The 23,969-nt window shown below is 37.7% G+C and overlaps 1 protein-coding gene across 2 annotated transcripts in view; it reads right to left on the bottom strand.

Annotated features, from left to right (window-relative positions):
* Uhrf1bp1l (UHRF1 binding protein 1 like) overlaps positions 1-23,969 on the bottom strand; it is a 67,715-nt gene that overhangs the window by 34,672 nt on the left and 9,074 nt on the right. Inside the window, exons 2-4 of one of the 2 annotated variants that reach the window (XM_042693399.1) lie at positions 18,431-18,577; positions 3,661-3,823; positions 1,834-1,872 (exon numbers count right to left, since the gene is read on the bottom strand). In XM_042693399.1, the coding sequence (XP_042549333.1) occupies positions 1,834-1,872; positions 3,661-3,723 (102 nt within the window). In that variant the 5' untranslated portion in view covers positions 3,724-3,823; positions 18,431-18,577. The remainder of the gene's footprint in view (positions 1-1,833; positions 1,873-3,660; positions 3,824-18,430; positions 18,578-23,969) is intronic. The other variant, XM_042693398.1, reaches the window with a different exon arrangement.

Genomic DNA, 23,969 nt, shown 5'->3' on the forward strand with positions numbered 1-23,969 from the left:
TTGCCAAAAAGGGAAACAATATATTCAGTCCTAGCTCAAGCATTTAGTATATGGTGCAAAAACTGTACATGAATATTATATATATACGGGAGAAAAAATTCAGAAGATGCCACTGACCAATGAGATCACTGTATTTTATGAAATTTCTGAGGCCATTATGTGTAACATATTAGTTAATAAATTATATTAGGAGAACTGAACCACCTCTAAAAAGTTTAGCTCAACCTGAGACCTGAAATATAAGATATAAAACTAAGAAAAATTATGAAATAAGCAGAAAATATAAACAGTCTCCTAATGGAAAAAGTTCTTTCTCAGGTTAAGATTTAAATGTCTTTTCAGGACAAGAATTAAGGAAAGATCTATGGAAGCGAAAGTATGGTTCACGTGGTAGAGAAAATTTCAAGCAGCAGCATGAGGCCCTGAATTCAAACCCCAGTTCCAATTTTTTTTTTAAATTAAGATCCAATGTCCTTAGCAATTCCTGTCATTTCTCATTCTCCTTACACTGAGAGCATTTATCATTATCTGAAATTATTGTTCTATTTGTATTCAGTTTCCTCTATTAAAATGTAAGTTCCCTCAAAACAAAAACCAAATACTCAAAAATATTTATGGACTAGAATTGAGTGGTAGCTCAGCTTAGCACTAAACTCAGCTAGGCCCTGGATTTAATCTTCAACACCAAAAAAAAAAAACAAAAAACAAAAAAAAACCTTTGTGGAACTAATATATCAATAAATGATATTATTAACTTTCTTCAATTTTCCCTAAAAGGCAAAGTATATTAAAGAATATGTTACTAAATTTACTAGGCCAGCAAAAACAAATGTTATTAAAAGAATTTCACAATAAATCAATTATGAGTTATAATTCTGAGGATCTCAGTTTGAAGCTACCAGGGCAGATAAACCTATGGGACTCTTATCTGAACCACCAAAAAGTTGAAACTGGAGACATAATTCAAAGGGTAGAGCCTCAGCTTTGAGTGAAAAAGTGGAATGAGAAAGAGAGCAAAGCCCTAAGTTCAAAGCTTCAGTTCTGATATCTCCCACCAAAAAGAGGCTTAGAGTTAAATAATTGCCAACTTAAAACATGATATTCTTGACCTGATAAGCTTTAAATATCCTCTATTTAAAAATTTAAACTTGTCTACACTACATGAATGTGCAAAATGTTTAGTATAAAACACCCTATAAATTGATTAGAGGGTGGGAAAGTTCATGCCTGTTAACTGCAGATAGCTACTCCGGAAACAGACTAGGAAAACGACTGTTCCAGGTCAGCCTGACCAAGAAAATTGGCAAGATTCCTATCTCAACAAAAAAAAAGAGTTGGGGATGATGACTTGCACCTGTCATTCCAGCTGTGTGGGGAGTATAAGTACAATTGCTGCCCAGTCTGATCTAAGCAAAACCACAAGACCTATATCTCAAAAATAACCAAATATAAAAGGACCTGGTATGGGTTCTAGTAGTAGAATAGCTACCTAACGATTGCAAGGCCTTCAGTTCAAACTGCAGTAAAAACAAGAGCAGGGTAGAGAGGTATAGAAAGCTCAATAGAGGGGGTAAATGTGGTCAAAGCACATCATATGCATGTATAGAAATACCAAAATAAATCCCTTCATATAACTAATGTATGCTAATAAAAACTTTTAAAATAAAATTCAAACTTCTCATACAAGAACTGAAAAAAATAAATCTAATCAAAATAAGAAGGAAGCCAATGGATGCAAAATCCAGGAAACAGTTTATGAAACAAAAGATTAATATCAACAGTAGTTAATTTGAATCTATAAATGCTTGTTCTTGAGTAGGTTTCAGAACTCACCAAACAGATGGGATGTGTTTTCAGTTTTGTCCATGGGATCTACAAATAGAAATTGTTTCTTTAAAAAATATATTAAAAAATAATGCAAAACAGGTTTACTATATACAGTGACAGAAACTTACATGACTTTTTTCATAGACTAAAATAAGCAGAGCAGCTGATCTGTACTTTTGAAATTAGATATATCACTTTCATGATCAGCCTATTTGTGCTTTTGAAATTAGATGTATCTATTTTATGCAAGAAAATATTAGCTATATTTCCTTAGCCAGCTATTTAAATAAGAACTTTAATTTCTTTTAACTATCTATTCTCAGGCCTTAGAACACATTTTAATTTTGTAATTTAAATAAGAGTTCTCAGCTGGTGCGGGGCAAAGTGGGGGGGGGGGAGGGAGGGAGGGTTCCGGCCCTGGAATGGGAGGGCAGGGATGGTAAGGGAAAACAAAAGAGGAGGCAACAATGCTTGATAAGAAATGTACTCATTACCAGGGCTGGGAAGGTGGTTCAGTGGCAGAGTGCTTGCCTCAGTGGCAGAGTGCTTGCCTTGCATCATGAGGCCCTGGGTTCGATTCCTCAGCACCACATAAGCAAAAAGAAAAAAGCCGGAAGTGGCGCTGTGGCTCAAGTGGTAGAGTGTTAGCCTTGAGCTGAAGAGCTGAGGGACAGCGCCCAGGCCCAGAGTTCAGGCCCCCGACTGGAACCCCCCCCCAAAAAAAAGAAATGTACTCATTACCTTGATCATGTAATTATAGCCCCTCTGTATGGTATTTTCACAATAAAAAAAAAACTTATTAATAAATAAATAAGAGTTCTCAGGAAGGCTGTTCTCTCATTAAACTGTTTAATCTTAGAATTTTGAATAATATCTTGGTAAACATTTTTAAAAATCCAAAAGTATTATCATTAATATAAAATGTAATAATATCAAATAAAGTTTAAATAAACCCTAAAATAAAAATGTCACTTTTGGGGGGGGGGGTCTGTTGATTGTGGGGCTTTAACTCTGGGCCTGGGCGCTGTCCCTCAGCTCTTCAGCTCAAGGCTATCGCTCTACCACTTGAGCCACAGCACCACTTCCAGTTTTCTGGTGTTTTATTGGAGATAAAGAGTCTTACAGACTTTCCTGCCTAGGTTGGCTTTGAACCGTGATCCTCAGATCTCAGCCTCCTTAGTAGCTAGGATTACAGGTGTGAGCCACCAATGCCTGGCTCAAATGTCACATTTTTACATATTTCAGTTTATGGAAAGTAGCACCAAAAGGAAATAGTATCATCTCCTCTATATCTTTCCTAAGGAAACCAATTTTTAATTTTATGGAAAACATCATCATACAGTATTTTCCACTAAGTAGACTCAATTTAAGTCTGGTCTTTCAGCGCAAGATATGATACAAATTTACAATGGCTACAATCAAAAACAAATAAGTGGTTCTATGGCTCAAGTGGTAGAACGCTTGCTGAGAAACAGCATCCAGGCCCAGAGTTCAAGCCCCATGACCAGCAACAACAACAAAAAAAAGAGTTCCTGGTCTTTCACTTGTAAATAAGCTGGGGTGATGATAATGACAATGATGTCAATGATGATTAATAATAGAAAATTTGAAACATAAAATGAATAAAGTTTGAGCAAAATTAAAATAAAATTAATTGACTTAACTTATATTTGACTTAATATATATTTTAAGACACATAGCCAAAAAATTTTCTCCTAAATTTCATTAATAAAATGCTTCTTTATGGAATTATCTATCATAGTATTTTAAAGAAGACAAATGAAAGAAAAAAATGCAAACAGAAAAGGACCTCCATAAATATTAAGGTCTTACCCTAATGGATGCTTTATTACAAAAAACTTTGTTGATAGCAAGCCATGTGGGCAAATCCAACATATTCTGTAGCACCTCTTCATCTAACTCCAAATTCTTCAGTTCACCTTCTCCTTTAAGGGTACTTAGATTTATCTTGTCAGGAGATAAATTTTTGGTAAATCTGAAAGACAATATGTGTTTCATTTAGTTTTATTATCAGTAACTATACTTCCAAGTCACCCTTGCAAATATAAATAATCATTAAAAATATATCAGCAAAGCCGGTGAGCCGGTGGCTCACACCTGTAATCCTAGCTACTCAGGAGGCTAAGATCTGAGGATCACGGTTCAAAGCCAGCCAGGGCAGGAAAGTCCGTGAGACTCTTATCTCCAATAAACTACCAGAAAACTGGAAGTGCAAATGATAAAGCACTAGCCTTGAGATGAAGAGCTCAGGGACAGCATCCAGACCCAGAGTTCAAGCCCTATCCAGAGTTCAAGCCCCATGACCAACAACAACAACAACAAAAGTTCCTAGTCTTTCACTTGTTTTGAAATTCACTGGGGTCATTTACAAGTCCTAAATGTTTACAAGAATACCAGTCATTCATTACACACATGCTTCTCCATCAACTCAAAACCAGGAATTTCTTTTTTTTTTTTTTTGGTCGGTCGTGGGGCTTGAACTCTAGGCTTGGGCACTATCCCTCAGCTCTTCAGCTCAAGGCAAGCGCTCTACTGCTTCAGCCACAGCGCCACTTCCGATTTTCTATTTGTTTATTGGAGATAAGAGTCTCATGGACTTTCCTTGACCGGGCTGGCTTTGAACCGTGATCCTCAGATCTCAGCCTCCTGAGTAGCTAGAATTACAGGAGTGAGCCACCAGCGCCCGGCTAAAACCAGGAATTTCTTGCAATAGATTCTACCTAAATTTATATCTCCTCACAGAATGTCAACTAGAAATACAAAGTCCACTTTTAAGCTAGATTTGACCAATAATATTAGGTTGTATTACACTTCCCAGTAAATCATGTTTGATTCAATATGGTGATGGTGCAGTGATTACCATTCCTAAACATAACTTAAAAACAAACTCCTTCTTTAAGGCTGAATACTGACTTGGCTACAAAGAAGCAACCAATATATATTTATTGAGAATTCACTATTCAGACATATGCACTGATAAGCAGTACATTCAAGGTTCCTGTCCATTCTAATGGCATTTTCAGTTTAAGGAGACAAAAAAGTCAAATAGCATGAATTAGAAAGAATATTACAAAATGGACATGGTCTCCCTGATATGTGGATGTTAAATCCAAAATGTAAGGAGATATGACAAAGTAAACAGGACTCAAGAAACAAAGGACATCTATTTAATTTGTCATATAATGTCTAAATGACTCCAAGTTCTTGACCCCATATATGGTGTGTGTGTGTTTGTGTTGCATGCATGCGCACGTGAGCACGTCTAAGGGAAGCTAGGAGGAGGGCAGAGAATCAGAGGGAAACAGGAAAAATTACAGCAGAGGACCCATCAGCTGAACTGGACATTGATGAAAATAAATTAAGCAACTCAAGGGCAGCAATGGGAAAGAGGGAATGAGGGAGAGAGGGAACGGCTAACACTAAGCAAAAGGAAAGAAATGTACATATCACCCAACATAGAAGAAATAGTTGTATTGTCAAAGCTTATAGAATTCACAAATTTTATAGACCAAGATAATGACAATTTACCTTGTGAAAGTTAAAATGTGTTTGTGACTTTAAGTATCACTATCCTACAATACTGTGAAATTTGAGAAATCAATGTAATCACTTAATCTCAATAAAAAAAAATTAAAAAAAAAGAATATTACAAGCCAGGTGCTGGTGGCTTATGCCTATAATCCTTGTTACTAAGAAGTCTGAGATCTGAGGACCATGGTTCAAAGTCAGCCCAGTCAGGAAAGCCTGTGAGACTCTTTATCTCCAAAAAAAACTACCAGAAAACTGGAAGTGGTACTGTGGCTCAAGTGGTAGGTAGAGTGCTAGCCTTGAGGGGAAGAACTCGGGGAAAGCACCCAGGCCCAGAGTTCAAGCCCCATGACCAAAAATAAAAGGATATTAATAGAGGTCCTAATGCAGAGATTCTTTGTGTTACTTTCTAAAAAGAGAGAACTCTTCAGTGCTTATTAAAAGGCACTCGAGATTTTAACATGAACAAAACTGATAAAAATCTACCTTCATGCTAGAAGCTAGTGGTTCACACCAGTAATCCTAGCTACTCAGGAGGCTGAGATCTGAGAATCAAGGTCAAAGCTAGACTTGGTAGGAAGTCCATGAGACTCTTATCTCTAATTAACCACCAAAAAGCCAGAAGCACAACTACGTGGCTAAGGGACAGAGTCCAGGTCCTAAGCTCAAGCCCCAGGATCAGCACACACCAAAAAAAACTACCAGTTCCATGAGGCCAGGATCATCTCTCTGTATATCCCCTAAGCACTTAACATAGTATGTAGGACATACTGAGAACTCATTAGACATGGAAATGGAAGAATGAAGACTGTCTATTGGGAACATTGTGTCCCTAACCCCAGGTCTACGAGCCCAAGACACAAGGCAGAGTTCTTATAGATTGTAATTCATGGTCATAGTTAGCAGACTCCAGGAATGCCAGTTCTGTAAGTAGATGCATTGACAGAAAGTTTATAAACTCCATTTTGTAGAAAGAAAAGGAGAAAGATATTTCCTAGTATTTCAAGTGATTTTCACACTCTGGGACATAAAAATACTTCCCTTTATACCTTAAGAATAAATATCTTGACTACTGAATAGCTCAAGTGGGAGATTAGACTGAAAAATATTTCCAAGAAATAGCAGTCCGCTTACTACTACCTACCACCTGTAATTAACATCTTGTATAGTACTGGGACATACTGAGGATTTTCGATCTACAATTTATAAATGTAGTTGTGTGATTTCTGATATACATATACATTTCAAATTTAATGTCAAGTGGCAAGGGCACATTTAAAATTAAAAAAAAAAAAAGTTCTGCAACCGTGTTTACCATTGTTGGCTTTCAGACACATTTATATACACTTAACTTCTCATTACTTTTGTCAATCTGGCTAATTAAGTGCTTTACTGTTGGAAGTGGCGCTGTGGCTCAAGTGGTAGAGTGCTTGTTTGAGCTTAAGAGCACAGGGACAGTGCCCAAGCCCAGAGTTCAAGCCCCATAACCAACAAGAAAAAAAAAAAAAAAGTGCTTACTGTTGCTTTGTTGTTGTTGTTTTTAAAGTACTTTTAATTCTTTTAAGTTCACTTTAGTACATCTCTTCTACCCATTAAGACCCAATTTAGAATTTATATCCAAAGCTATTACTGATGGCTTACACTTGGAATCCTAGCTACTAAGGAAACTGAGAACTGAGGATCAAAGTTTGAAGCCAGCCTGGATAAAAATGTCATGAGACTCTTATCTCCAATTAACCACCAAAAAGCCAGATGTGGAACTGTGGTTCAAATGATAGAATGCCAGCCTTCAGTAAAAAAGTTAAGTGAGACACAGGCCCTGAATTCAAGTTCCAGTAATAGAATGCCTGTGTGTGTGTGCGCTTGTGCGCGCACAAACACACACACACACACACACACAATTCTGATAGTAGAGCTGCGGCTCAAGTGATAGAATGCTGGCCTTGAGTGAAAAGCTAAGAGACAGTACCCAGGCCCTGAAATAAAGCCTAGGATTGACACGGAAGAAAGAAAAAGACAAAGAAAGAAAAAGAGAGAAAGAAAGGAGAGGGGGGAGGGAGGGATATAAAAAAGGAAGGAGGGAATATATATCCAAAATTATATTTTTATAACTCTCTGAAGCCCTAAAGATAAACAAAAACTATTTAAAAATGGGGTGAATCTACCTATTTACCACATGTCCATGAACCATGAAATTTCAAGAAACTAAAGTTTTTATTTTTATTTTTTTGCTAATACTGAGGCGTGTCCTTTCTACTTCCACTAATGCTTTTAGTACTTCAGTCACACCTTCACTTCCAGCATTCTGCTGATTAAGTGGGGATAAGAGTCTCTTGAATTTGTCTGCCAGAGCTGGCTTTGAACAGAGATCCTAAGCTCTCAGTTAGGATTTTAGGCATGAACATCAGCACTTGGCTTAGAATAAAATTTATAATTCCCTTTTATTACCCAAAAGATTATATAGTTTTACAGAGTTGTCACTAGGAACATCAATATATTGTATAAATAAAGCTAAATATTTACTGCCAACATACTGGTACTATTTTTCATTCTGTCTGCCCTAACGACTGCTTTACCTGTAACACTTTTCATAAAACTTGAGGTTAATTTTAATTTTTGCACTCATCAAAAAAGATACTAACTTTTGTGTAAGAAAAGGAAATAAGAAGATATGAACAGCTCTGTCATTATGAAAAGAAGAAAAACCAGAAGACAATGAAAGTGAAACCTAATCAGGGTGAGAGAGAAAAGGATAGGGTAGCAGAGATTTAAAAAGGAGTGATACTATTTTCTAAGTAGAAAATACTATTCTAAAATTAGAAAATAGGGCTGGGAAGGTGGCTCAGTGGTAGAGCGCTTGCCTTGCATGCCTGAGGCCCTGGGTTCGATTCCTCAGTACCACATAAGCAAAAACAAAAAAAGCTGTGGCTCAAGTGGTAGAGCGCTAGCCTTGAGCTGAAGAGCTGGGGGACAGTGCCCAGGCCCAGAGTTCAGGCCCCATGACCGGACCCCAAAAATAAATAAATAAATAAAATGAAATAAAATAAAATAAAACTAGAAAATAGTAAAATTATTTTTAAATAATTTTGATTTTTGAAAGACATACTAATACTCTCTATTTGTAAAATAAATAAATAAATAAAAAATAGCCAAATATGTAGTATATATCTATAATCCCAACACTTGAGAGACTGAGATAGGAGGATCACAATACAGCAAGATTCTGTATCAAAGTAACTAATTAGTCAATTACATTTAGTGAGAAGAGTATAAATAACCAAAAACAGAAGTAAACTGAAATAAATGAACCTAATCGTATTTCAGAAACACCGTAACATGGTGGATAAAGGAAAGGAAGGCGAGGGTCTCCTATCATTATGAAAAGAAATGAAGGCAGGCAGACAGCACAGGGTACATGGTTGCTAGGGACAGGCAGAGTATACGTTCCCCAGTTACTACGGCTGCTGCAGGTCTAACACAGGAATTCATTCACACACAGATCCTAATAAATTACCATAGATGCGTAATAAATTCCCCAAGACCACCAAAAAGTGCAGAAAATATTCCTAGGGGTGCACTGTAGTCAAGGCTCAATTAAAATCAGGTATATTTATCTGGCAAAGTCCTTATCCAGTGTGCATGCCTGGGGGAGGGGAGGTGAAGGTGCATGTATGTGTCATGGACTATGAGTTTTCAATGACCTTTGGGCTCCACCACATCCAGGTCCTCCATTACAGACTGAACAACCTCTTTGAGAAGCATCTAACAAACCTGTGCATGCCCAAATGCACATCTGTAAACATATGCTCCAACTGTCAATCAACTTGCCCATTAGACTTCTTGCCAAACTTTACTCCAGACCCACCTACCTTTTTTGATTCCCTCTGGACAGAGTGTTATCTCTGTTGCTGCAGAGATACTCACCCTTGCACTCTGGCAGGGTACATTTAAACTTTCAAGAAACTTGTTCATCACTTTCATTATTTTGCATCTTGCTTTAATCTTCTCTTACCACACCCAAGAACAAAGGTAGATACCTGCATTGACTCTCCAGTGACTTATTTTCCAGGGACAAAATGACAGGGGAAGGAAAGAAAGAAGGGAGGGTAGGGAAAAGGGAAAGAGGAAGGGGAAAGAGGGAGGTAAAATGGGACAGAGAGACTAACCTGCATAACTCACAAATGTGATAACATTTCACTATATCCTTGGATGAGCAGAATACGTGTGTCGGTAACAAGAGAGTCAAGGCAGAACCTTGTCTGGATATGTACAAGAATGTTCATCTTAATAATACAATACATACTATCAGCTTCCCATCTGTTATAAGATACCTGAAAATAATAACTTAATTTCTGATATGTTTAATATAAATACAAATTCTTTTTTAAAATGTTCAATCTAGCCAGGTGCTGGTAGTTCACACCTATAATCCTAGCTACTTAGAAGGCTGAGATCTGAGGATCATGGTTTGAAGCCAGCCCAGCAAACTCTCATCTCCAATAAACTATCAAAAAGCTGAAAGCAGAGCTGTGGCCCAAGTAGCTGAGTGCTAGCCTTGAGTAAAAGAAGCTCAGAGACAACGCCCAAGCGCTGAGTTCAAGCTCCAGAACCAGAAAAAATAAAAAATTCAATCTAAGGTTGGTTGCTTCTATACATGCATAACCCACAGAAACAAATGCCAATTGTATATATAAGAAGTATAAGCCTGGAGGCTGGGAAGGTGGCTCAGTGGTAGAGCGCTTGCCTTGCATGCGTGAAGCCCTGGGTTCAATTCCCCAGCACCACATAAGCAAAAAGAAAAAAGCCGGAAGTGGCGCTATGGCTCAAGTGGTAGAACACTAGCCTTGAGCTGAGAACTGAGGGACAGCGCCCAGGCTGAGTTCAGGCCCCAAGACTGGACCCAAAAAAAAAAAAAAAAGTATAAGCCTGGCGCTGGCAGCTCATGCCTGTAATCCCTGACACTCAGGAGGCTGAAATGTAGCCCAGGCAGGAAACTCCATGAGACCCTTATCTCCATTACCAGCCCCAAATGGAAAGTGGTGCTGTGGCTCAAAATGTGAGTGCTAGCCTTGAGCAACAAGTGCTCAATGCCCAATCCCTGAGTTCAAACCCCATGACCAACAAAATAAAACAAACAAACAAAAAAGAGGTATAATAATTTTGACCTAGAATTTACTCCAGAAACGTAGGTTGCCTTCACATTTAAAATCAACTAAAGGGCTGGAAGGTGGCACAGTGGTAGAGAGCTTGCCTTGCATGCATGAGGCCCTGGGTTCAATTCCTCAGCACCACATATGCAGAAAACGCCAGAAGTGATGCTGTGGCTCAAGTGGTAGAGCGCTAGCCTTGAGCTGAAGAGCTGAGTGGCAGCACCAGGACCAGAGTTCAGGCCCCACAACCGACAAAACAAAACAAAAATCAACTAAAGAGCAAGCTGCTGAAGGCTCTCTCCTATAACCCTAGCTGCTTAGGAAGCTGAGAATTGAGGATGAAGGTTCAAAACCAGCTAAGGCAGGAAAGTCTGTGAGATTCTTATCTCCAATTAACTACCAAAAGCTGGTACTGTGGCTCAAAGTGGTAGAGGGCTAGCCTTGAGCACAAAAACTGAGAAACAGTGCCCATGCCCTGAGTTCAAATGCCAGTACTTACAAAAATAAAAATAAAAAATGAACTATTGAGCCAGTAGCCAACAACTCATACCTCTCAGGAAGCTGAGATCCATAGATCACAGTTTGAAGCCAGCCTGATCAGGGAAGTCTGTGAAACTCTTATCTCTGAAAGTAGAACTATGGCTCAAATGGTAGAATGCCAGCCTTAAGTTTGAAAAAGCTAAGGGAGAGTGATTATACCCCAGTTCAAACTCTAATACTGGCATCAAAAAAAAGCATTAAACTGGTAAAGAAGTAAAGTTGTCTTTTTCTTTCCCAGACAACATGATCACCAATACAGAATGTCTACATAGTCTTTAGAAAATGTAACCAGAACCAGTAACAGTTTTAGCCAAGTTGCAGGACATGAAACCAAAGTTGAAAGAATAAAGAAGCCAAATAAAAGAGCACCCAAAAGCCAAAGCTGGGACAATTTAGACAAACAAAATAAATCAAACAGTACTGAATATTAGCCCAGCCTATAAAATAAATATGCATAGTATATACTGATATAAACAGACAATTGAATGAATAAATACCTGAGAGGAAATAGATAAATGCCCTACACAAAACAGCTCCAAATAATTTACATAGATACTTTAACCTCAGGGAAGTACCATATAATTCCTTACTCACAGAATGCAAGCTGCACATAGTACTTTGTATTGCAGTGTTTCTTTCAAAATATACAGTAAAATAGTGGGAAAAGGGAATAAATCTGAAATGGAGACAAAAGCTATCAGCCAAGTAAGTGATCAAGATCATCATCAACAATGATAAACCATATTACAGTATATACCCTTGATATTTAAAAAAAGCACTTAGACCAGGCCCTCATGCCTATAATCTTAACTATGCCAGTGACTGAGGCCCTGAAGATAGTTTGGACTCAACTTTCAGACATTTAGCAAAATACTGGGGTGTTTTTGTTTTTTTGTTTTTCAGCTGGTTGTGAGCCTGAACTCTGGGCCTGAGCACTGTCCCTCAGCTCTTCAGCTCAAGGTGAGCACTCAACCACTTGAGCCACAGTGCCACTTCTGGCTTTTTCTGCTTATGTGGTGCTGAGGAATCAAACCCAGGGTCTCATGCAGGCAAGGCAAGCACTCTACCTTCCCAGCCCTCAAAATACTGTTTTTAAAGAAAGATCTTTTGACAAAGTACATAATATGCATGTATATAAACATCAATGAAACTCTTTTGTGCAATTAATTTATGCTACTAAAAATTATTCATTAAAAAAAATAAAACAAAAATCATGCCGACCATGCTAGCATACACCAGTAATCCTAGCACTTCAGGAAGATCCTGAGTTTGAGCCAAGCTTGGGCTACAGAGATTGTGATTAAAAAAAAAAAATCAAACAAACAAACAAAAAAAACCCATTCAACTTTGATAATACTGTGGCGTTTTAACAAAAACTCATAACCTAGTCCAATCAACAGAAAATCAGTACAAAAATCACAATTTGGCACTACTGCTCAAGCCTGTGCTCCTAGCTATTCAGGAGACTGAGATCTGAGGTTGTGGATTTGTAACCAGCCTGGGCAGACAAATTCAAGAGGCTCTAATCATTAATTAACCTGCAAAAGGCCACAAGTTGAGGTGTGGATCCAGTAGTAAAGTGCTACCCTTCAGTGAAAAGGCTAAATAACAGCGTGAGGCCTGAGTTTCAAGCCCCAATACCAGAACACAAACACACACAGACCACACACACACAAATCTGGCAGAACTACTCAAAACTTTCACTGGCATAAAAAACAAAGAAAAGTGAAGAAAGTGGCAGACTCAAGAGAAATCTACAAAGATACGATAACTAAATATAAAATAATATTTAGAATATGAACCTGGAATAAAAAATTACATTTTAAAAAACTCAGATACATGTAACTATTATTTGGATAATAATAACAAATCAATATACATTATGACAATGTGACAAGTATACCCTACAAATATTAATAATAAAAGAGGATTTGGAGAAAAGGAGAACTCTACCCCTTTACAACTTTTTGTGTAAATATAAAACTATTCTAAGATGAAAAGCTTTAAGCGTTTTTAAAAGGAGTAAGTGAAGTTCTATATACTTTTATGTAAGTTTCACCTAATAAAAATTTATAAGCCCGGTGCTGGTGGCTCATGCCTGTAATCATAACTACAAAGGAGGCTGAGATCTGAAGACTAAGGTTCAAAGCCAGCCCAAGTAGGAAAGCCCATAAGACCCTTATCTCCAATTAACTACTAGAAAACCAGAAGTGGAGCTCAAAATTGAAGAGCACTAGCCTTGTGCAAATAGAGCTCAGGGACAGCACCCAGGCCCTGAGTTCAAGCCTCAGGACCTATAATCCCCTACCCCTCAAAAAAGGTGAACATTAGCCATTAATCATTAGGGAATTGCAGATTAAAAACAAAATAAGATATATTAATTATTATTAAAAGGTAATTATATTGAGTATGGATTAAGTAGAATTTTTCATGCTCAAGAGAATGAAGGTATTTATTTACTCGAAAAAGAATGAAAGCCAGGCACTGGTGGCTCATGCCTGTAATCCTAGCTACTCAAAAGGCTGAGATCGGGCTGGGAAGGTGGCTCAGTGGTAGAGCGCTTGCCTTGCATACATGAGGCCCTGGGTTCGATTCCTCAGCACCATATAAGCAAAAAGAAAAACCCGGAAGTGGCGCTGTGGCTCAAGTGGTAGAGCTCTAGCCTTGAGCTGAAGAGCTGAGGGACAGCGCCCAGGCCCAGAATTCAGGCCCCACGACTGGACCCAAAAAAAAAAAAGGGCTGAGATCTGAGGACTGCGGTTCAAAGCAAGCCCAGGTAGGAAAGGCCATGAGACTCTTATCTCCAATAAACCACTAGAAAACCAGAAGTAGCATTGTGGCTCAAGCAGTAGAGCACTCTCCTTGAGCTGAAGAGCACAGGGACAGCGCCCAAGCCTAAAGTTCAAGCCCCATGACCGACCAAAAAAAAAAAAAAGGAATGATGAAAAACCTATGTTCTTACAAATACTTATATGGGAATGTTCACAGCAGCTTTATTAAATAACCATAACCAGAAACAACCCAAATATTCATCAACAGATAAAGTAATAAGCTGCAGAATATCCACAATGGAATATTCCTCAGCAGTAAAAATATACATATACAACAAAAGAGGTTAACTGCAAAATAATTATACTGTGGAAAAGAAGTCAGAAAAAATGAATACTACATGACTGTTTATCTAAACTATACTATAAACTATAAACTAATAAATCTAAGTGAAGTATGTTGCTTCCTGCTTTGGCCTGAAATTGAAAGAGGAACTGCTTTGGGGATAAGGAAGAATCATTGAAATATAGGTTTTGTTTTAACTCGTTTATGAAAGATGGAACGAAAACATACCTTTGAAGATGAGCCTCAGACTGCTCAAGAAATAGCAGCAGGTGTGGGTATATTTTTATGTATTTGTATATTATATATTACTTGTATACTGTTATTTCAGGTGAATTATTTCATTCTTTTTTTGGGGGGGGAAGTCCGGTCGTGGGGCCTGAACTCTGGGCCTGGGTGCTGTCCCTCAGCTCTTCAGCTCAAGGCTAGTACTCTACTACTTGAGCCACAGCACCACTTCGGCTTTTTTCTTTTTGCTTATGTGGTGCTGAGGAATCAAACCCAGGGCCTCATGCATGCATGTCAAGCACTCTACCACTGAACCACCTTCCCAGCCCTCAGGTGAATTATTTCAAAGTCACCTTATATAAATACATTTTACCCTATACAAACTAGCCAATCATAAGCAGATTATGAACCTGAGTTCAACCAATTTTAGCAGAGGGGCAGGGTCTGCTGTCTTAGGCATAAAGGAGGGGAGCAGCCTGCCTGCTCTGCTTGCTTGCCAGATTTTTGGCTGATGGTATACCTGCTGCAGAAGAAAATTTTGCATAGCTGAGACAATTCTTTATTTTCTTGACTACTGTTGTGAATTCAATGGTTCTTGGAGAGCATGTTTGTAACAAGTAGAAGACCAGTGAATGTCAGGGATGAGGTAGAGCGATAGAAGATTACAGAAGAGAATGAGGAAACTTTGGAGGATGGCAAAAATGTTCATTTCCATAGTTATAGGGCTAGTTTCATGATTCATACATACGTTGAAATCATAAAACTGCACATTTAAGCATGTGCATAAATTACTGCTCAATAACCTGCTTAAATCAAGTATATACATATCAATTAAAAAGAGTAGTTGTTTAATAAAATACAAGGAATAAAAGAATATACACAGTATTTATGGCACTTTAAAAGCACTCTACTGCATTTGTCCTTTAATGAAGATCTTAGCAGCAACTTTAAGATATGTTTTTAAAAAAATGAGTATAGAAATAGGCAAACTTGATACTAGCAAAGAATATCAAATTAACTTTATAATTTTAGTTCCTGAAAAGTTCTAAAACAACTTCCTCATTTCATTGTAGAGAATATGAAGGCCTGAGGGTCTATATTAACTGTTCCAAGTGACAATGAAACATATCCAAGACTATAAACAAACTGATACAAAGTTAAAGGTATTTTTAGAGGAATTACCATTCTATTATAACACTGATAAATTTACTACCTTGAGCTATGTTCTAACCCCAGATATGTTTTACCAGGCCTATATGGTGCTTTGTAAAAATCTCAGCTTGTTGATAACAACAAATGATAACAAATAACCCTTCATCAAATACTGTATTTCTGTTGAGATATCAAAATGTAACTAAACTAAATATGCATGTTTCATAGCAAAGGCCTACTATGCCCTTGGGAAGCTAAAACAAGACACAGCTACTGCTTTCTGGAACCTCACAATTTATTACTAGAGACAATGTAGAACATTACATGGAAAGTACCGTATAATAGATATTACAATAAAAATGAAAACAGAAGCTCTACCAAGTATAAGGCCCCAGTACCAATAAACCAAAGCAATAAAAACTAGAAGAAAACAAAAAGGGCAATCAATTCTTTTAATTGTAAAAAAGACTACTTTGGGAAGAGAACTATGTTTTGTGACTTTTATTTGTTGTTGTTTTGGGGGGCGAGGTGGGAGGGGGTCAGGTTTCAAGAGGGTTGTTTTTGAGCTGTTTTTAAGAATAGGTTTTGCCTGGAGAATACAGAAAAGGGGTCATTCCAGATACAAACAGTATCCTGTTTCAAGATCATAGGATCACATACAGTAGGCAAAAATATATGTAGTATGTAGGGTAAGGCAGTACAGTATACTGTGGTATTATGCATTTTCAGTGCAAAGAAATGATGTAACTAGAGAAATAGAAAGAACTCTTATTTTCTGTGACAAGGAATATGGGTTTCATCTTATGAATCAATGTTGTTCCTATATTGTCCCTCAGCAGACTGGTTGAACATGGTTGAACCCACATGGTAGAAGTAGTTAAAAAAAAAAAAAAAAAAGTAAAAGGATGGGCCGGGTACCGGTAGCTCATGCCTATAATCCTAGCTACTCAGGAGGCTGAGATCTGAGGATCACGGTTCAAAGCCAGTCTGGGCAGGAAAATCCACAAGACTCTGATCTTCAATTAACTACCAAAAAGCCAGAAGTGGAGCTGTAGCTCGTGGTACAGTGCTAGCCTTGTGCAAATTAGCAAATTAGGACAGTGATCAGGCCATGAGTTCAAGCCCCAGAAATGGTACCCCCCCCGCAAAAAAAAAGTTTTGTTTTTTTTGGTCCAGTCGTGGGACCTGAACTCTGGGCCTGGGCGCTGTCCCTCAGCTCTTCAGCTCAAGGCTAGCACTCTACCACTTGAGCCACAGTGTCACTTCCAGCTTTTTCTGCTTATGTGGTGCTGAAGAATGGAACCCAGAGTCTCATGCATGCAAGGCAAGTGCTCTACCATGGAGCCATCTTCCCAGCCCCCCCCCCAAAAAAAGTTTTTAGCAAAAAACCTTAATAGGATAAATGTTTCCAAAACATTTTTTCCAGTAACAGTGCCAAGGATAGAAATAGGGAAGTAGGAGATCAGAAGGAAATGAGAACATTTCGTTGCAATAACGGATGCAACAAATAAATAATACATCTGGGTAGTGACAACAGAGATACTTAAATTTGTGCCAAGTAGTCTGCTTCAGGATAAAAACATAAATTCATTAATTACTAAAATGAAAAAATCATGACTGGTTAGAATGGGAAGGTAAAACAAAACAGTGGAGTGGCTAAACATGTAGATTGACTTAAGTAAATACAAAGACAGCTGTATTTTAAACATAAAACACAATCTTAATCATAATGGGCCAAAAAAAGATATAAGGAGATATAAACTGAACAATGTAAAGCATAATGGCTACTCTACTTCATGAGCAAACTGTCCAAGAGGATTTGCGAAATGTATACAAAAAAAATCATACAAATCAAAAAAATGTATACAAAAAATCAACGATAGTTGAATACCATTTTAAATAACATAAGACTTGGTTTTCTGAGCTGTTTAACAGTAAGTTAATAAAATAAGATGGAGAGGACATTCCAGGCAGAAACCATATCCTAATTTTCTAAAATATACTAAAAATGAATCTCAAAGTTTCTACCTGGCATCTTTACTTTGGTAGTTTTGGATTCCCAAATGATAACATGGAATCATGGGTAAGAAGCATGAAAAAATAATATTTAGGTCATCATACCTATACAATTGCTAGCTAGTATATGGCAACAAAGTTACAATGGTTCCATTACTCCTGAAGTATACTAATGAGTTACAAAATTCCACTCAGGGTTCCTTTTTATATTTTTAGTTCATTTACTTTCTTGTTTGTTCCAAAATGGTATTTTATTATGTTGCCTAGGCTAACCTAGAACCTAGACTCAAGTAAACCTTCATGCCTTAGTCTCTCAATTAGCTAGGACTACAGGCATGCAATTACAGGTCCCAGCTAATAACAGATCTTTTAAAAGGAACCCAGAAGAACAGAATGGTAGGAAACACAAAACTGCAAAACACTGAATTATATTTTCACTGTTACTGTGAGTCTTATTTCAGTCTCTTGATATAAACATTATAACTAATAGTAAACACAAAATAAATTCTCAAGTCCTTCAATGGTGAATGACAGAATTGATCAAAACACCTCATGATCAATAGAGTATTTGATCTACGTTAATTGGTAAAACATCATACTAATTACTATTTACAAATAACTGTCTATAAATTATAAAACTACCTTGCCACATCGGAAAGAACTGGTTACAACTTTTAAGTCTATTGCCAAACCTAATCTGTTAGAAAAGATTCTTTAAAGAGGAATAGTAAAGAAAATGAAATAGGTATCTGACTAAGACAATAAGAATCAGAAAATAGTCTCAAGGTATCCTACTGTGGGGCATAAATAGTGTTTGCATTTACAGACAGAAAAAAAATGGGGAATAGAAGTATTACCTGAGGGCAGGAAATTCAGACAAAAGCTCCCTATTCCTGATGAAAGCAAGTAGTCAGTTGCCAGTGGCTCTTAGACTCTTCTGGTACTCATTTAGGTGGTTATGCAATTCACAGCACACCAATCTCCACCACAGCCAGCAGGGAACGCTGCAGGGAATGGGTACACAGGGAATACAGAAGGGAGCAAGTTTAAGGGAGGGAAGAGGAAAGGAATGATATGATAAAAATATTTAGCTGTGATGCACTTTAAAAATACAGTTGTATTTTACACTGGATTAATGAAAAGCAAACACTGTTTAAATTCTAAGATAAATTAACCTTTTAATTTTCTTCATTCTCTCTACCACTGGTACTACACTTCTACATTATATTCATATTTTAAAGAGACTTTCAAATTAAAATGTTGACTATGAGATAGCTATTCTGTATACAAGTTATACAAATGCTCAACTGTTTAACATTAAATCAATCAAGGCACTGCAGAAAACAAGCATCCAACAAATACAAATTAGAAATTAGTTTAACAGCCAAAAAATCTCAAGTAAAACTATAATCTGTATTTCATAGAGCTCCTATGAAAGCTAATATAAACCAAAGATCAAATGATAAACTACATATATTCAAAAGTACATTAGAAGCTGGTGCCAATGGCGCATTCTTGTAACACTAGCTACTCCAGGAGGCTGAGACCCAGAGAATCAAGGTTCAAAGCCAACCCAGGCAGAAATGTTTGTGAGACTCCATCTCCAATTAACTAGCAAAAAGCCAAACTGAAAGCACGGTTCAAGTGGTAGAGTACCAGCCATGAGCAAACAAGCTGAAGGAGAGCATGAGGCCTTGAGTTCAAGCCATAGTACTGGCCAAAAAAAAATTTTAACACAAAAACTCATATTAAGGATAGTTTTATCCAGAAAAAAAATTTAACCTAAATTCTCTGAATATGAGTCAACTTTTTAAAAATGTCAAAATGTATTCAAGGCAACCAATTTATGCCCCATGTAATCTATGAAGAAGCCCTAAAAAGATGATAAGCTAAAAGTCTGTTTTAATTTTAAAACAAAATAATATATATCTGAAGACCTAAAGGTCTTAAAAACAAAGCTCAGTGAAGACTAACCTCGTTGCTTAGTTAAAACTGCTATGTAGTGGGGAAATGAAACTGTCATAAAGCGATGAAGACAACATGACTGTATCAGTAAGACAACCTAAGACAGATGAGGAGTAAAAGGAAGAAAAGTGCAGTGATGGAAAATAAAAACGTAAGCAAACTGGATGAACTAGTAGTGGGGATAATCAGACAATCACACTTATTTCTTCAAGATCAACTAGAGCTCACATTTTATAGTTGCCCTTTTTATAGTATACCTCAGTTATATATAAAGTCACACACAACAGAAGTAAATATTTAGGCAAAAATTCTATTACTTAAAAGTGTTGTTTTACATCAGCCAACCAGGCCAGGATAGCTTTCCCCTCCTCCCCCTCCTCCCTCACCAACCAGCCACCATGGGAAAGTGAGGGGAGGGTCTTGGGTCATGCCATAACCCAGGTCAGCTCTCCTCCAAACCACAGCCCACAGGAGGGTTTGGCTTATTTCCAACAAGCTAATCACCATCTGACAAACTGCCAACAGGGAGGAGAAAAAGGTGAGGAGGGTGAATACAAAATAGCCAGTCCCTGACCTACCACATACAGTGGTATGTGGTAGACAACTGGTTTTCAAGTTCCCCTGTTTACTCTCCTGAGTGGTCTTTACTTTCTCTTTACCAAACAAACTCTTTACAACCATATGAAAGAAAAAGTGCTGTTTTACCAACTTTGTAAAATTACTGAAATTTCTGTTAATACTATTGTTAAATACCGATTCCTACAAACAAATTACACATAAAGATTTACAGACAATAGTGGCAAATAAGACATTATGCTATACTAGTAGTAGCAAAACAAGAAGCCAGAGCTCCTTCTTTCTGGGGGTCTTGGGGAGGGCACAAGTCAATTTATCTTGAAAATTGCAGTATGATACATGTCAATTCCTGCTACAATAAAAGTACTTTTAAGAATTTTAAATCTGACAAATAGGTACTAGTGCCTCACGTTTGTCATCCTAACTACTTAGGAGGTTGAGATCTCAAGACCAAGGTATGAAGTCAGCCCACAAAAGTAAAACCAAGAGACTATGATCTCCAGTTAGCTAGCAAAAAGCCAAAACTGGAGGTGTGGCTAAAGTAGTAAAGTGCTAGGCATGAGTAGAAAAGCTGAGTGAAAATGCTGAGTGAGATGGAGGCTTTGAGTTTTATGTGTACCAGTACTGAGCTCATCTACTCAGATTGCAAAACAGTTAAAAGAAGAAGAAGAAAAATAAGGGCCAGGAATAGTGGTTCACATCTGTAACCTTGCTACTTGGGAGGCAAAGATTTGGAAGATGGAGGAATATGATCACAGAAACATGAAAACTGAGGCCCAGTCACTAAGACCCACTGTATTATAAATGTAAAATATGATGCATAATGAAAACACTAATATGTCATATGATATGCATACTTTAAGTATACACAATTGGTAAAGTCAAACTAAGAAGATATTTAAAATGTGAACTACAGTACTAACGCGAAGTAAAATATTGCAAAAGGAAAATTACGTAAGTAAAAATGGAGAAATTATGTTTCCTAACTTCAAAAATATTTCAAATCAATATGTTAAGTTGAAACTTTTTTGTTCAACTACTTAACGATAAATCTTTTTAATAGTAGTGTCAATGTCCTTTGTCTTTTTTCTCATTCATTCCACTAAAGGTGAATTTGACCAAAATAGTTACTGGTTAAATTTGCAGTAAAGCAGTTGAAATTGGCTAGGTTTTTAATTTTGCCCTCATATTTTAACTAAAATTCCTTTGAAAAGAATAGCGTAGTGAAAAGACTATAGCACCTCAACTTCAAATGATTATACAAACTAAGGACTGTATCAAAACAGCCATACCTGCAGAAAGTCCAATCATAATGTTTTAAAAATTTTCTCCATTGACAGAGGAACAGATACTTTTGATTCTTAATTTTAGTATGATAACATTACACCCACAAAACCAAGTATCCAATCCCCTTTTCACTCCAGGTTTCCAAATCAATTTCCTAAAAGTAAATTCAGCAAAATCAATGTCTGAGCTTGGCACTCATGGTTCCTAGCTATTTGGAGGCTGAGATGAGAAGGATCAAGGTTCAAGGCCTTCCTGGGTAGAAAAATTTGCAAAACTCATTAACCCACAGCTTGGCACAGCAGCATACATCTGTTATCCTAAGCTACCTGAAAGGCTGAGAATGGAAAGATCTCTGTTACAGGTCAGCACAGGCAGAAAAGTCCATGAGACTGCACCTCTGCACAGGGGAAGCTAGCGGCAGCTAAGAGCCTATTATCCCAGGAACTATGGAAAGCCTAAAAGTAGGAGATATGGCTAGGTAAGAAGCAAGACTCTATCCTAAAAACTAACAAGCACAAACCCAGGTGCCAGTAGCTCACACCTATAATCCTAGTTACTCAAGAGTCTGGGATCTAAGGATTTTCCTGCCACCCTGGGCAGGAAATTAACCACCCAAAATTAACCACCAAAAAGCTGGAAGAAGAGCTGTGGCTCAAGTGGTAGAACACTAGCTGAGCACAAAAGCTGAGGGACAGGAGCTAGACCCTGAGTTCAAACCCCAAATCACACACACACACACCCAAATCACTCACACACACACACACACACACACACACACACACACACGAAAGGGGGATGTCTATAGGATCCCCTCAGAACATTTCAAGCCAGGATATCATAAAGACACTTGCACATCCATGCTTACTGCTGCACTATTCACAAAAGCCAAGTTATGGAAAAAGCCCAGATGCCCTACAATAGATGAGTGGATCCAAAAAATGCTGCACCTGTACACCATGTATTCTACATAGCCATTAGAAAGTTTTATCATTTGCAGGGAAATGGATGGACCTAGAACACATCACATTAAGTAAGCCAAGCTGATAGATAAACAGCGCATGTTTTCTGTCACATGTGGAAGCTAGATCTAAAAAATAAACCAGGACATGATAAATTATATAGGATACTAGACAGCCACACACACTGAGACCAAAGGGGAATACTCTGAGGGGAGGAACACAAAGGCTCAATGCCCATGTGCCTCTGATCATATAAAACAATATTTATCAAAATGAACTCTAGGAAATGAAAAAAAGAGGGTTTTTTCTTTGTTGTTGTTTTTGTTTTTTCATTTTGTCTTCTCTGTTCATTGATCTGTTTGGGGGAGGGTAAAGAGGGAACATAGAAATGGAGGGAAAGGGTGAATGAATGCAGCAGTGGTACTCAGGTGAAAATAAACTACACAACTTGTAGATGGGGATAGGAAGGAAAACCAGGAGAGAGAGAAGGAAGGGATGACACTGTCCAAAAAGAAATGTATTTATTACCTATGCAATTGTAATCCCTCTGTACATCCCTTTTTAATAATAATAAACATTAAAAAAAAAAAAAAAGCTGGGCACTGGTGGCTCACACCTGCAATACTAGCTACTCAGGAGGCTGAGAGCTGAGGATCACAGTTTAAACCAGCCAGGGCAGGAAAAGTACATGAGACTCTTACCTCTAATTAACCACCAGACCCTAAAGTGGTTCTGTGGCTCAAAGTGGTAAAGAAAAAAAAAGAGCTCAGGAACAGCATCCAGGGCTTGAGTTCAAGTCCCACAACCAAAAATGGAAGGAAGGAAGGAAGGAAAGGAGGGAGGGAGGAAGGTGTGACTCACTCTGTGTTCAAATCTCACTATCTCCCCATTATCTTGTGAAAGAAACACTTGCTCTATTTCTGATACTTCTATATAGTGCTCTTATTAGCAATCCTACATGCTTTAAGAACATTCAACTCACAATTCACTTTGCTATTTAAACCGAAGGATAACTAGGTAAAAGTATTTTTATTATTGTTGCTAACTAAAACGTGTGGTCTAAATCAGAGAATATCCTTTTAGACAGGATTCACTCAAATTAGTAAACCCAAATCGAAACTCCTTACCTTCCATACACCTGCTCCTTCTACAGTCTTCTCCAACTGAGTTTAAGGAAATTTCATCATATCAAGTGCCTTTGAAGACATGTGTTATTGTTTTCTGTCCATTCATCAGTCAGTTAATCCTGGCTCTATCTAGAAACTGTTGATAATAGCTCTCTCATCTTCACTGGCTTACTGCTTCTGACTTTGTCCCTCTGTTTCCCACATAGCAACTAGAGGAATCTTTGGCTAAAAGCCTGCCCATGGCTTCCAACTTACATGTCAGGATAAAAGTCAATGTCATTACAAAGTTCCACATGATCTGGCCTTTGTTAGTTTTTTTTGTTTTTTGTTTTGGGTTTTTTGGTTGTTTTTTTTTTGTCAGTCGTGGGGCTTGAACTCTGGGCCTGGGCACTGTCTCTGAGCTCTTCAGCTCAGGGGGAGCACTCTACCTCTTGAGCCACAGTGCCACTTCCGGTTTTCTAGTGGTTTATTGGAGATCAGAG

Source organism: Dipodomys spectabilis, unplaced genomic scaffold (genome assembly GCF_019054845.1).
Source record: "Dipodomys spectabilis isolate Male_0828 unplaced genomic scaffold, ASM1905484v1 ptg000163l, whole genome shotgun sequence".
Classification (NCBI taxonomy): domain Eukaryota; kingdom Metazoa; phylum Chordata; class Mammalia; order Rodentia; family Heteromyidae; genus Dipodomys; species Dipodomys spectabilis.